Source organism: Telmatherina bonti (assembly GCF_933228915.1).
Source record: "Telmatherina bonti genome assembly, chromosome: 21".
NCBI classification, from domain to species: domain Eukaryota; kingdom Metazoa; phylum Chordata; class Actinopteri; order Atheriniformes; family Telmatherinidae; genus Telmatherina; species Telmatherina bonti.
In genome coordinates this window covers 23,090,497-23,106,014 of record NC_136630.1, presented here as the reverse complement: position 1 = coordinate 23,106,014, position 15,518 = coordinate 23,090,497, and the positions used below count along the sequence as shown (strand labels likewise).

At 41.1% G+C, this 15,518-nt stretch overlaps 1 protein-coding gene across 1 annotated transcript; it reads right to left on the bottom strand.

The window, feature by feature from the left end:
• Positions 1 to 573: 573 nt before the first annotated feature.
• On the bottom strand, positions 574 to 2,883 carry LOC306771909 (transcription factor Sox-9-like). Its single transcript, XM_079261237.1, has 3 exons — positions 2,181 to 2,883; positions 1,705 to 1,955; positions 574 to 1,427 (listed from the first exon to the last, which is right to left on the bottom strand). The coding sequence occupies exons 1-3, from the start codon at positions 2,615 to 2,617 to the stop codon at positions 607 to 609; spliced, it is 1,509 nt and encodes a 502-aa protein (XP_079117363.1). The 5' UTR covers positions 2,618 to 2,883; the 3' UTR covers positions 574 to 606.
• Positions 2,884 to 15,518: the final 12,635 nt, after the last annotated feature.

Below are 15,518 nucleotides of genomic sequence, written 5' to 3'. Positions count from 1 at the left end.
GTCGGCCGCTTTCATCATCATGACACAGAAGTGTGACAGCGAAACAGTTTAAATGCAAACCATGTCTGCTGAACGGCGCAGGAAAAAACAGCAAGCCACAAAAAAGTTAACAGGAACTCGGGTTTAAAGTCAAACAATCAACCAGAATCTGCACTTCCGCCACTGGTTAAATAAAAACCATCTTTTTTTTTTTTTTTTTTTAATTTCCTTTTCTATATTTTTGTTTGTTTTTTTAATCTACAAGTAAAAATACTTCTCTCAAGCCCCTCCCCAACCCCTCCCCAACACCCAAATGGGTTAAAAACCACCAGCATATTAAGAAAATACACAAAAATAAACATACACAGTACCTACAGAAATATCAACAATCAAGTCCTCACAGAGGATTTAAAATAAAAAAAACAAAAAAAAACAAAGTTCTTTCATCTCTCTAAAAATATATGTTTCTATCATGATACAATAGCAAGGCACGATGTGAGCCAATCACAAGTCCAGCTCTCCGCTTTCAATTCAAGTGTCTGATTCAGGCACACAACTCTCCCTGGATTAAAGTGTTTTTGGCCGTGTGTGTGTGTGTGACGGGTGTGCGTGACTGTACGGAGCAGCTCAGGGTCTGGTGAGCTGGGTGTAAACTGGAGCCTGCTCCCAGTGCTGCGGGCTGCTCTGTGGGATGGAGGGCACCCCCGTGTTGTCGGCTATGGGCGTGTACATGGGCCTCTGGCTGGGGCTGCTCATGTAGCTGAAAGTGGAGTACAGCCCCGAGCCCTGCCCCGCCCCCGCGTGGCTGTAGTAGGTGGTGCCTGTGCCTCCCCCCTGGTGGTCGGAGTAGTCGTACTGCTGTGCCCTGGAGATGGCTGGGTAGGAGGAGGAGGGGCTGTAGTGCTGCAGGTTGAAGGGGCTGTAGGCGACATGCTGGGGGGAGCCCTGCTGCTCGCTGTAGTGACTCGGACTCAGCTGCTCTGTCTTGATCTGGGTCCTGTGCTGGGATTGGTTCGCTTCTGAGCCCCCGCCGCCCCCCAGGGTGGTCAGAGTGTGCTGCTGCTGCTGCTGCTGCGGTCCCTGCTGGTTCTGGCTTTTAGCCATCCAGGCCGGGCCGCCGGCCGCCTGCGGGCTAAGCGGAGGACCGTTGCTGATGCTGTAGCTGCCGGTGTAGCTGACTGGAGTGGCGTTGCCAGGGCCGCTGGTGGGACCAGGGTGGCCGTTGGGGGGAAGGTACTGGTCAAACTCGTTGACGTCGAAGGTCTCAATGTGGGAGATGACATCACTGCTCAGCTCACCAATGTCCACGTCGCGAAAGTCGATGTTCAGCTGACGTCCGGCTGGGCCATCAGGCAGAGAGCGAAGGCCCACCTCCCGCTTCAGGTCCATTTTGCCTGAGTTGACATCAGTCTTTGGGGTGGTGGGAGGGGTTGGGGGTCCCTGTGAGCCTGAGGGGTAAAAAATAAACATGAATTCAATTCAATCCAACTTTAGTTATATAGCATCAAATCACGGCAATGCCATTTCAAGACGCTTTACAGACAGAAAAAAAAAAAACATAATGAAAGCCAATTCATAACAGCCTATATAAAGAAACCAACAGATTGAGTTGGAACATTTATTAAACATGAAGTTTCTCCAACTTTTTCACCATCCAATAAAGCTTGGGAGATTTTTTTTTTTTGTATTTACAAAGACTGAAAGTGTTTGTTTTCTATTTCTCACCTGAGTGCTCACCAGGTGAGTGAACCTCCCCCATGCTGGAAGCCGGAGAGTCAGCCTGCTGGAGAGCTTTGAAGATGGCGTTGGTAGAGATGTGTGTCTGTTCGCTGCCATCCTCAGACTCGCTCTGTCCATTCTTCACCGACTTCCTCCGTCTTGGCTGGTATTTGTAGTCTGGGTGATCCTTCTTGTGCTGCACCCGGAGCCTCTCAGCCTCCTCCACAAACGGCCGCTTTTCCCCTTCATTGAGAAGTCTGTGCGTAAAACGTACCATTAATACATTCCTGTTCCGCTGTAAACTGCTGGATATAGGCTTTTATAAAGCAAGGAATAGCATTAAATAAGCAAAAAATGATCATATTGCTCTCTATAGTTAGTTTATTTAGTTAGAAGTGCAGGAAAACCAACAAAAAAGAGGCAGAAATCACACTTTGCATCTTAAATTGATGCGTAAAAACGGAATATTTGCTCCTACGTACCTCCAGAGTTTTCCAAGAGTTTTGCTGAGTTCGGCGTTATGAAGATGCGGGTACTGATCCGCCAGCTTCCTCCGCGCAGCCTGAGCCCACACCATGAAGGCGTTCATCGGTCTCTTCACGTGAGGCTTGTTTTTGGTAGATCCGTTAACGCGCACCGGCATCGGCACGAGGGTCCAGTCGTAACCCTTGAGCACCTGGGAGACTGCCTCGCGGATACATGCGGGAAACTTATCATCCTCGTCCTTCTTGAAGTCACCCAGGGGTCCGTTGGGGCTCAGCAGCCCGTTCTCCGACGGCCGAGTGTTCTCGGTGTCGGAACCTGATCCGGACGGGCACGGAGAGCCCGCTGAGTCCTCGGACATGCTCGGGCTCGGGGCATCAGAAAGACACTTGTCTTGTTCCTCCGTCATCTTCAGGTAGGGGTCGAGGAGATTCATACGAAAAACGGATTGGTGCCAAATTACGCGTGAAAATGAGAGGTGGGGACGACTCTGCTCTCTCTTGACAGAAAACAAAAAACACCTCTGGACTGGATTTACTGAGCCAGTACGCGTTAGAATTAAGTCATATAACAGAGAAAGTTCATAAAAAAGATGTATCTGCTGTTCGTAAAGCCGATTTGGAGAGCGGCTGGCGTTACGCACGAGCCTCTGACAGACTCCTTGGGTAGATGGCGTTTTGTGCAAGCGGATCCGCTCATGCAACGATCAAAACTCAAAACAAGCCAGCTCTGTTTTCACCTCTGCAGAATGATGGGATGAAGAGCTCCTTGTTGGTCCCGCAGTACAATCCTCTGAACGCTGATGTGCTTTGAACTACAAACGTTCTGCAAGCGCCTTTATAAGACGTTGCAATGCGGAGCCCAAATCTGATTGGCTAGAAGCCTGTGACGCAGAAGTATAGGAATCTGATTCCCCCCTTTTTTTTAAGCTTCTCATGCGCAGCTCAGAACACACACACACACACACGCGCGCGCGCGCGCACACACACACACACACGCACGCACACACACACTTTCCTAGGGTTTGATTCTACGACACCTATATATTTTCTTTTAGGTTGTATATAAAGTTTGCATTTATATATATTTTTGTTTTAATTTTATTGAATGAACAAGTTGTACAATGAACAGATACAGACAGAAAAAAGATTACCAGGTGATTTATTGAATACACACACTTGGCAACATAACTACTAAATGTATCGTTCTGCTTATGAACTACAGAATCACTGGATCCATTTCCAGCTGCATCATCTGGTCAACAGGGGGAGACAGCAGCCAAGAAACCCTGTTAATGTCTGGCAGGGAACAGCATGAGGAAGAGGAGGGATCTCAGGCTGCTGCAGAGCAACAGTTGCTGTCAAACATCAGCTTCTGATTTGTATCGTTCATCTCATTTCCAGCAGAGCAATAATCCAGTGAATTGTGGATTCTGTTCCATTTGCTGACTGTTCAGCTTCAACTTCTTTTTCTTTTTTTTCATCTCATCACCAAATGTTCTTCATAAAACCAAGAACACTGAAAGAGTCATGTTACTTTGTGGACTTACAGGCACATTTGAAATTTGACTTCAAATATTAAATAGTTTGGTTTTTTTTTTGCTGATATAATAATCTCTTAACGTATAACTTTGAAAATAAAATAAAACTGGACACTGTTTTTTAGAGTATTTTAAATTTAAGTATAAACTACTTCCCAGTTAAGTTTTTGACATATTTTACCTGCTAACTATTATTATCAGTCAACAATAATATAAAAGGTTTAAGAAACAAATGAAACACACACACACACACACCTCACCCTCCCTGAAATTTAAGCTCAGTAGTTAAAGTGTACTTTTCTTTCCACTGCTGACAGCTGTATTAATCATCTTTGAGTGATTTTGAGTTTTAAGCAATCCGCGCACACACGCATAAACACACACTCTCTTTGTCCTCCCGCCGTAGCCAAACGCAGTGGTCGTCGACGGTAACCCGCCTGCACACGCCCCCTTTGATTGTTTATTATGCTTTGTGGAGATGTGGAAATGTAAATCTCAGTTCAGGCTAATGTGGACAACATGTGCTACCTGAAGTCGCTTTTAATAGTTCACAGATGTCAGGTAGGACTAATTTCACTCTGCTCTTTAGCTCCACACCCCCCCAACATACACACACTCACACACCTTCTTTTATTATTATTATTTAAAAGAGAATACAGTAATTCTGCTGCATTCTCTTTTCTTTTTTTTTTTCCGTTGTTGTGAGTTTACAACAGAGACCAACTGTCTCAGGGATGCTGTAATGATGAAGTATTGCACAGTAATTCCTTCTGGCCCCCACCAATTAGACCTGTGGTTCCAAAACACTAAAAGCCCCAACATCGCCGGCTCCTTCGTTCTTCTGCTGGTTTATTTACACGTGGACATGCTTATTTAAGATATTCAGTCGGAACACGAATAGAAAGGAGCAGTTTGGCTGCGTGGTAATGGCTCGTGGGACGCTGCTCGTGCCGTTCCACAAAGCCACCAAATGCAGCCGTGTTTGCTTGGAGAGCACCGCAGGCTTGAAGGCACTGACTCACAGCGTGGAGGAATGGAAAACGTGGTGTTGCTATTGACAAAGTAAACAGAGGTTTTTGCAAAGTAGGGAAGCTATAAGCAGGACGGAGAGCTGGAATGTGTGCATGAAAGGATGGGGAGGAAGGTGGAAGAGGAAAGGCTGGAAGGCTGGAGGTTGTTTGAATCAGACGCCAGAGCTGATTCACTCTTCCACTAACATCTACCCACCAATCACTGCCGTGTGTTCGTCCAGCTGATCCCGTCTGACACTGACCTAAATTTGGGTCCAACTTCTAAATAAAAAAGGTTGCTTAAGTATTATATTTATGAAATAAAACTGGGTACAAACCAGTTATCATGCTGGGTTAGGGTTGCTTCAAGTAGCTGTCAGACTTACAAACTTGTTCTACAGTATGCATGACTGTCGAATAAACAGAAACACAAGACATAACTGGTTTTTAGAGTCATTGCAGACTCTTCTTTCCAGTCATACTGGCAGAACTTGTCATCTCCTTGACCAGTAAAAGGTAAAATAAACCCAGTTTACATTGATATAAACATCAATATTGTTCTCATAGTTTAAACAACAATAGTTTTTGGCCATTTTAACCCTGGCTATAAGAGCTATCCATGATAAGTTTAGACTGTATTACCCTCCGCAGGGGGTGATGTGTACTGTTCATAGATGCATCCATATCCAGTGTTTTTTTTTCTTTAGATTTAATGGAACATATTGAAGAAATTAAGTATTACATTTATGGAGTAATGCCCGGACAGATTATGCTGCATGACTGAGTCTGTCTGCAGCTTCCCTCTGGGAGGGTGTGTGGCCTCCTGTGTTGGCTGCTGGTTGCCTGGGACTTGGGGCCCTCTTGGTCCACCCCTGAACTTTGCAGGGGGTGTGGCTGCATTTGCATGATCACTCAACACAACTCACCCTTAGTGTGTAGTACATGCAAACACACACACCTATACACATGGGCACACAGACACACTCCTCCACCCCAGGAAACATACACACACAAACACACATTCACACCCCTAAACACATACACACATGCACACATATACACAGACACACATGTTTTTTTGTTTTTTTTTTAAGTTTTTCTTATTGATGATTTAGAGCCACATCTTCAGATTTTTTAGTAAAATCCTTTCAGTTTTCAGCAAGATAACGCTAAACGTCCGACTGCATGCATCATAACAGCATCATAACAACATGGCTTCACAGGGGAAGAGTCTGGGTGCTGAAGTGCAGTCTAGCCCGTTCACCAGTACAAATGCTTTTCAGTGTCATGAAACCAGAAGTCTGGCACAGACAACCTGGGACTGCTCAGAAAAGCCATGCATCACACAACCTTCCTCCAGCAACTGATCTCCTCACTTCCCAGACATGTCCAGACACCTGTTTAAAGAAGATGGTGCTACACAATGGTCAACATTGTCCTCTTCTGATTTCTTTGACATATAATGCTGCCATCAAAGTCAAAATGAAGGAATTTTTTCTGTTGAATGGTAAAATATCCCAGTTTAAACATTTACAGACAATTAATCTACAGAACAGTTCTATACAAAACAGGACTGTGGTGAACTCTTCCTTCTATTTGAACCGTGAAAAGCAGCTGCTCAGCTGTCACCTGGTAGAGATGTACATAGTTAAAAACACCGTTGTACACCCATTCACTAACACTGTGACAAAAAAACGATCTACACTCCCACTCGTCAGCCTGTCAGAAAGAAACATTTGAAATAAAACACCAACATATGGTCTCTGGTGACACTCCTGAACACACACCACCTCCACATGGAACGGTTGACAACTGTCCCTACTAAATACAATAAAACTGTCTCTTATGAAGGCTGGTCTATTTATATGGAATGTGAAACTTTTGCAAATACATTCTGTTACACCCCCATAACGCTGGTTTGGAGCACAAACCAACATTCTCGTGATCGTCCTCATATCTTTGTAAAGAAAGTTCCCATCTATAGAAGACGGAAAGTGAGAGGTCTGAATGCAGTTTACAAATTGCTGCAGGATTTTGTGGTCTTCTAGGTGTCAGTGGACGTCCAGAGTCTGGTGTGTGCAGAGGACGGGCAGGGTGGGGCTTTGGGAAACTTCTCATCTTGACTTGAAGCTACAGCGTAAAAAATCCGAGCAAACAGTGGAAGTCAACTGCTAAAGTTTTGACTGCTTTTCTTCCCTGAGTCCCATCGTGCCTGCTTTCAGTGTCTCTGTTATCACAACTGGGAGCAGCTAAAGCGAGGGAAGGTATATGAATTCTGATTTTAAGATGCAGTGTGTCTTGTTTTATGCATGACTGAACTTTAATTGAATTAGTCGTGTATGTCAGATAAACAGCCACTGAACAATGTAATCTTCTTTTCCCCCATCAGAAATAAAATTTAAGCTGCTTTCCACAAAGTCAGCCATGTGGGAAGACCAGAAAAAGCTCTTATTATTTCGCTGTTGAAGATTGCTCATTTAATTACTTTTACAAGCAAAACCGCATATGGACCATTCCTTTAAAATGTTGTGTGTGTATTGGTGTTAATGTACTTTACTTCCAGTATTTTAACCAAGTAGGAGATGTTGTTGCCATGAGAGAATAATGAAGTCTGAATTACAACTACAGGTCATGACTTTCAGGCTTTTTTGTCATTAATTCTTTGACTTTGCTTGTAGCTTACTCATCATAACTGTGGGAACTATTATTAGCAGCTCATGTTCTTGATTTAATTGAGCCATTTTGGCCACTGGAAAGCTGTTTAATATGCCTTCTTTCAGTAGCAGCAAATATAATATCTTGACAATCCCAGTTCTAAACATATTGCGCTCCAGTTGGACCACAGATGAATTCTGTTTAAAACCATGTTTGTTGTTAACAGCCACTTACCTTTAGCTCAATGTGCAACAGGCCATTGAGTTTTCTGCACAAACAGCATGTTCTTGAGATTAATTCATCATAGGGAGCGCCGGCAGTTGTATAAATATGCTGTTTCCATTAGTTGTTCACAAAATAGTGAGGATTCTAAAATGTTTAACTACAGTTGCAATTTGCAGGAGTTTCAGCTGAATGGTGTTTCCCGCATAAGCCACGGCTTTCGTAAAATCCTTTCCGCACGAGATTTCACAGGAATTTTACAGGTTGCCAGGTAGCATTGTTTCAAGGTTTTCCACTGGCTGTGGAGGATTTGCCGTTGCTTTTCAAAGCCATTCTCCTTCTTTATACTTGTAAGTCATTGTGAAACGCAGCAATTCGCATTTGTTTTCTATCAAGGAAGGTGATTACATTTTTGTCACTAATCACTTGTAAAAAAAATTTTCTCCTCCTCCGTCCATCCATACAGCACCATCTTTACCTGAAGTGGTCATGTGACCCCCTAAGTTATTTCTCAGGACGAGTAAATGTGAAAAAAAAGTGTTTCCTTTACACTTTTGAGATGTACTTATTTATCAAAACATCTGAAAGAATGCCTCATGAAAGTGTAAAAATGATATTTGAAAGATTTTTTTTTAAATATAGGTGTTTATATTGCCAATTTTTTATTGGAATATTTAGGTTTTGCTTGCGATGGACTGGCGAGCTGTCCAAGGTGTAACCCTGCCTTTCGCCCAAAGAGTGCTGGGATAGGCTCCAGCTTTCCCGTTACCCTTCATTGGATCAAGCGGTTAGGATAATTAATGAATGAATGAATGAATATTTCATGACAAATACACAACACTTTTATTCATATCTAAATCAGAAAAAAACATAAAATATTGCAGGAGTTCTTACCTTATCAATGATTGTGTTCAGAGGGTCGACTTGTATCTTCCTGTATGTTGTCCACCATTTTTAAGTGTCTTGATAGTATAAAATTATCTTCAGCCACCACCAGATGGTAGGTACAGTGCCAACGTACAAATTTATAACACCCCCAATTCAGCTGTAAACACGATTTTGGACATGAGAGCTAAAAAAGAGCTGTCCACGTATATGGCCACTGGGCCCCAAGAGGTTAAGTTGTAATGGAATCCACTGGGACAGGTACGTAGATATAAAATGCTTTTGAGTCAACTGATGGAGCATTAGTCCAGCATTTTGGACTTTGGTTTATACTTGATGTTAAAAAAAGAAATTTTAGGCTATTTATTGTGATTTTATTTTCACGTGCCGATGTTGTGTACCTTTGACACTAAATAGCTACAATGGCCTTTAAATCAGGGGTATCAAACATAGAAGACATTGAAGAGCCAAAGAAGACATTGATCGAAATCTTGATGATAAAATTAACTTTAATTCTTAATTTGTCATTGTGAGGTTATTTATTTTATGTTTATATTTAAAAGAGAGGCAGATGACGTACTTTTATATATCTTTCTCAGTCAGATCAGGATTACAGCACATAGATGGAAATGTACGTGTGTACATTTAAAATAACTTATAGCTTGTCAACTTATTTTAATCATGACATGGAATACTATATTTCCAGTTCCAATGCGTAAACATTTTGTCATGTACATCCAGTGTGATTTTTAAGTTGTAACAAGAGTTATGCTAAACTGAGGCAAATATTGTTTGAATTCCCTTTTTCCCCTCAAGAAATTTCAGTGTTTGCTAAAGGAATAGTTCATCAAATGCCAACATCTTGATGATGTAGCATACTCTTTTGAAGTAAAATAAAGGTAAAACAAAATGTGGACTTTTTATATTTATAGGTTAGTATGTTTTTATTTTACTGGTCTGGTCCAGTTGAGATCAAAAGACGCTGTATGTGGCCTCTGAGCTAACGGGGAGAGGTGATGTGATTCCTATTGGTCCAGAAAATGGTTGTCGTAAATGCAAAAGGGGGAAAAATGGTCCAAGGTTTGTAAATACCAAACGAGTGGAGAGAATCTCAAGGAGGCATCTCATTTCTTACAACCTGCAGCCATCAGATAGGTGTGAAGTGTCATTCTACCAAGGCTCAGAGTGATTAATAGCTGGCTTGAGCATGAGTGTGTCTTTTCCACTCTGATCTGATCGTCTAGGCACCAGGCGTTTGTTGACCGAATGTCATTCTACTCTTCATGCTGTTTAAACAACACTTAGCAAAGACCCAGGCACGTCCAGAGGAAGAGCACTCCATCTCCCATCCATCACTTACCCAACCTCGGCTTACTTTCTCCTCAAACCATGTTTCAATTTGCCTTCTGTGTTTCAGTTTCAATTTTGTTTCTTTCCCTTCTCTACCTTCTGCTTTTACATGGCATTTACTGGAGAAGGCAAAAATCTGGCCTGAAAATGATCCAAGATCTTCCCGTTTAAACTTAGCTGACACTTTTCTCCAGAACAGACTGGATCACTTCATGCCTATGGACACATCTTACAGCAACCAGAGTTGTTGCTGAATAAAATATGTGCATGAGCTGCTCATACCTCATTGTAAGAAGTTGGAAAAGTGAACAGAAACACTATCCGCTCAGGTTGAGCCGAAAAAGCCGCAGAGGAGTACCATTTCCCTCCGAAGATATGGCTTGTGCAAACAGCCCTCACTTTAACAATAACAATGGTCTCACCCAGCCAGGCCAAGCTAACTAATGACAGATCCACACCTTAATGCTGAGCAGTTGTTTGGGTTTAGCTTGTGTGTATGTGTGTGTGTGTGCACAAGGGGGTGGTTTTGGGGGTGGAAGGGGAATGGTGGTTGTCAGCGGGTGGCTCGTGCCACTGGAAAACTCTTTCCTCCCTGGACAGACAGCAGCACCCACAATTCAAGCAAAGACATGAGAGCGAAAAGCTCTGACACAGCGAAACGCAACTCTGAGCAGCACAGGACGTCCAACTATAACGCAGCACATTTTTACAGCTTATTGAATTGTGCGGAAGGCAGGTTGGGGGCAGACGCCTAAAACCATTCCTCCTGTGTTTTTGATTTTTCCTCCTCTTGTATTAGAAACAGCTTGTTTCTTGGCCAGCATGCCTTCATTTCCTCTGACTCCCTCTTTGTCTTTACACTTGTGATTGATTAGAACTGGTAGGAAGAAGGTTCTAATGATTTGATGTGCTTACCAGGATTATTTGGTGTCAGACGAAGGTCAATTTCACATGTATATCTGTAACTCTTGGAAGATGACTTATTAGGATGGAAGTTTTATACAGGCCAAACAGAGTGGAGTTCATTTCAACCAGAGCAGGCTACTACCTGAAATCCCAAATGCATATCACATACAGAACATGTTTCTATCATACTTCAGCCATGTGGAGTTGGGAAATAAAGTCAATTTCCCATTAAATCGAACTGGGAACGTGTTCAGCCTTTAGACTGTGCTGGTGCAAAGTGTGTCTCTGCTGTTACTGGTTAAATATGTTTAAATTATGTGATTGATGAGAAGATTGTTGATTATGATCCTTAACAAGCACCTCTGTAAGTTTCCATAAAACTATTCTTCAGCATGTCCAGTGACAGCTGTTACTCCTGAAACTTTGGTTGTATCTCAGGCCTTGGCAACATGCACAGCTCACTTTGGAATTTCAGTTCTCTTGTTTTAATGGTTCCACTGCAATTTAAACAGAAGTTCTGGCACCCAGAGAAGATGCAGTTCTGCAATCCAAACAGTTTCCTAAACTAGTTGCAAGTTTGAGGCTCATAAGCTAATAGGCAGTGGGCCTAGTTAAGACATTGGAGTGTTAAACATAGACTGCTTTGTTGTCACCTCACACTCAATCACTGCAACAAGGATGTGTGATATTTAGATCTGTCTTGAATTCCATTGTTGAAAGGTCAATGACAAACTCCATATATGAGTATTACATAGAACTGCTGTCTTTCAATCTTTGAATTAACTTTACTTGGGCTTAGTAACAGTTAGACATGACAATTTCCATAGCAACATGATGTAAAATTGTAAAAGTGGTAAAATTCACCCCACCTTTGACAGCAGCATTTCTTTAAATACTGTATATTTAGATATATACCTGAAATTGCTGCATCTAAATGGTGATGACAAAGGAGCTTCTGTAGCTGACAGAGCAGAGCAGGATGCAGTTAGAAGTTGTACTTGAGAAAAACTTGATTTATTGTGGTGCTAATGATTTTAATGTGATGTGTTGTCCCTTATAAAAGGCAAGCTAGCAGATGAGTCTGCAGATTTGATGTTGCTGTGGGGCAGTGGTCACCAACTCCTGTCTTAGAGGTCTACCATCACGTGTTTCTCTGCCCCAACACACCTGATTCAAATCAATGGTTCACTAACATGGTGGTGCAGAAGTTGTCGGAAAACCTTGTTGTTGGAACCAGGTGTGTTGTACGAGGGAAACACACTGCACAACCTGAACACAACCTGCAGGATGGTGGATACAGAGAACCACTGCTGTAGAGTTCGACAGCTGCTTTTATACATAGTTGAAATTTGTCTTGATTTTGCCAATTATGTTCTACATTTTTCCAAATGACACTTAGTTCATTATTTGCTTTGAATACTTATTTTCAAGGAGAGTCTTCCGTGCATTAATTTTGTCAAGCCAATATTTGAGAATCTTCTGTTGGATTTTAAAGCACAAAACTTTAAAAAACTGGAAACTGAAAAAGAATTGAAAGCAAATCTGCACCACTAAATTTAGACAGATTTTTCAGTTATGACAAAAGCTTATTCAGCATCCATCTTGCACCCTATCTTTTCTCTGAGCTCTCTCCATCCAGTAAAAGTATGTCTAATGTAGACTGTATTATCTTTTGCTCTGTCACTTTGTCTTTTTCCCTCTTTCTGTTTCTATTGTCTTTCTTGTTTTCTTGTGTTTCTTGGCTGAAAAAGCCATGGTGCACATCCAAAATGACTCATGCTGATATCTAGCTGCTGGCATAATAATGGTTATTATAATGGCAAGTGTATCATTAATGGTCTGATACACTTGCCATATGCCAGATGAGACACCAACAGAGTTTGGGATGTTTAAAGTTTCTCCCAGCACAAATGTTTACATTTTGAATGTGACTGCATGTTTAAAAAAAACTTGAAAGAAAACATAAGATTGGTTGTTTAAAATAGAAAAATAAACTGTAGATTGTTTGAAATATGGTGGTCTCTCACTGGTAGACATTCAGCTTCTTAAGCTTTTCATGTTGAAGAAGTTACAGAAGTTTTGTCTTCTGTCCAAATGATAGAAAATCTGAATTAACTTGTGTATCTTGTCCATTTGGATTCGTGTCACACAGTCCTGACTTACTAGCAACCAGAGTTATGAAGAATTTTAGCATTCTGTTGGTTAGAATAAACAAGCCCCCCTTTAGCATTCCAGGCAGAAGTCAATGCTACCTTGCTGCTTTGCTTCACCACTGCGGTAATGCTTGGCTACACGTACAAAATGCTGTTTACACTGGTTGTTTACTGTGTTAATAAAGAGTGCCAGGCAGGCGTTGTTTATAGCTTTTGTAAGACGACCTGTGTGTGTCAACTCTGGGAAGCTACACTGCAGTCACATGCTGGCTCCAAGAAAGTCCAGGAAGAAAGAAATAAAAAAAAAAAAAGAAAATCTCAAAGGTTTTGTTTTTGGTCAACAGAAAGTTAACACTTTTAACTATGATTGTAAAATCGGACTCTTTGACGATCCAGTTATAATTTTCAGACAAACAATTTACATCGTTTCACTGGGTGTTAAATTATGCTAACCTGTTTACACGGAGCTGCTAATTCCTTTACATACAGTTGCACATGTAACTGCTAGAATGTTTGCACTTTCTGTTTGCACACTGCCAACCTTTTTGCACAACTAAGATTAAGACTAAGACTAAATATTTCATAGTGTACATTCTTTAAAGAGTGTTTATTTCTATTGTATTTTGCATGCTTCTCTTTATCTTATTCATCTATTTTATATTTTGATTTTATACTTGTTTTTCTACTCTCCTGGCATCCAGTGCACATGACAATAAAAGCTTTGAATCTTTGAATCTTGAATCTATATTCAGTTGACATAACCATTGGTATGGTTTAATACTATGTGCATCATTTAAAGTTTTTATTCACACATTTCTCTTTTCATTCGGATCAGCCTTTGTGCACAATAGTTGAAAAACATCAAACTGAAAAGACATTGCTAAATTTAAAATGTAGTTATTACTTAAAAAGCATCACATCTGGTTCTTTGGGTATTAATGAGGGCCTCTCACTTCTGTCATTTATCCAGTTTCTGGTTCTGCAGGAAATCTTAGATTCTTCCTCCAGGGTCTCCCTGCTTGGAAACACAGAGATGTTCATTTAATGAATTGGTGATGATATCTGTGCTTTCGCTGGCTCGCTGCAGCACCTACATGCCACTCAGGCCTCCATCCTGCCTTAACCACAGCCATCCGGATTATGAGACCACTTTTAACGAAAGGAAGACATCGGGAAGTTTAATGACATAAATAGTCAAAGCTCAGTTTCCTGACAGAAGATAAAGTTTGCATACAAGATACAACGGCAGGTTCAGTTCTGCGGGGTCTCCCCACAGACACAGATACTTATAGACACTGTTTAAACTGATGTTATTGGCTATTTTTCCAGTGGAAGAAACATGGTAGTGTCATGGCTGAAGAATGCAAGTCAGATATTTGTAATGTAACACTCACATTCAGTATGTTTGTAGATTTGTTATGATTGGTATGAAATGCGTCAGGATTTGAATCTTTATTAGTTTTCTGAGTTTCTAGCTCTTGGAGTAACAGTTACTGTGCTGTAACTACTGAAGACACCCACGTTGAGACCTCTATGCTTGTGAAAGCACTAAAATCTTTTCTGTTTTACTGTTGTACCTTGTTTACTATGTGTTTGCCTGTGGTGATGCTGAATGTGCATTGTTGAACATGACATTCACAGCTTAGTTTTATCAGTTTTGTCAGCCAAGTTGTCCTAGTTGGGTGATTGTGTTAGAATCTCTCTGTTATTTTTTTTTCCTCTTTTCTCCTTGAAGGGTCACCACAACAAATCATTAGTTCTAATTATCGTGTCCCAGTAAATGTTCCGGTTTAAAAACACGTCAAAAAACGTCTTTGGCAAACACTGCATTAACAGCAATGTTAGATTGAAGAAAGTATTTCTGTATACTTTCCTGTGGAAGTGCAACTGCAAATCTGCACAAGTATAGTTAATATAATTTAGCTTATAACTTTTTTTTCTATATATTCATTTTACAGATTGTCTTATTTGAACTTATTCTGCGTCTCTGAAAGTTTCCGTAAGACAAGTCCTCGTGTTGTCTCTCAACATTTTCACTTCCATTTAAGGAAGTAAAGATTGGATGTGCTGGAGACTACAAACCAAAACAATTTGAATACAAATACGTCACTTGTGGGCACGTGTTTTTGGAACAAGAACACTTTAAAATGAGATATTTGTGTGTTTTTGTTGTATGTGTTGTGATGTAAATTGGTGCAGCTGTGGTGCCATGTTCAAGCTTGATTTGCAACATCTGGTCCCATCCCTCGATGAGCGTTTTCATTGTCAAAGTCTTCCAACTTTCTGATCATTTAATTCCAAACTGAGCTTCTCTGAGCAGAGTTTATCTCACAAATCTCTGTGATTGTGTCCATGAGGCGTAACCTTGGTCCAAATAAGACTCAGATGGAAGCCAGGAGCCAGCAGTCTCTCATTATCTTTACTATAGCTTTTGAATCAAGGATTGGCTTATAAAGTTTTATTTGAACTCTTATACTCTGTGGGAGGTCTGATGGGGTCTTAAATAAGTCTTGCACAGTAAATGACCAAATTTAAATAAATTTCTGTATATGACCAAATATTTTCCATTGTGCTGAAGAGGTAATGAGATATTGTTGTTGTGATTTTGGCTCGAAA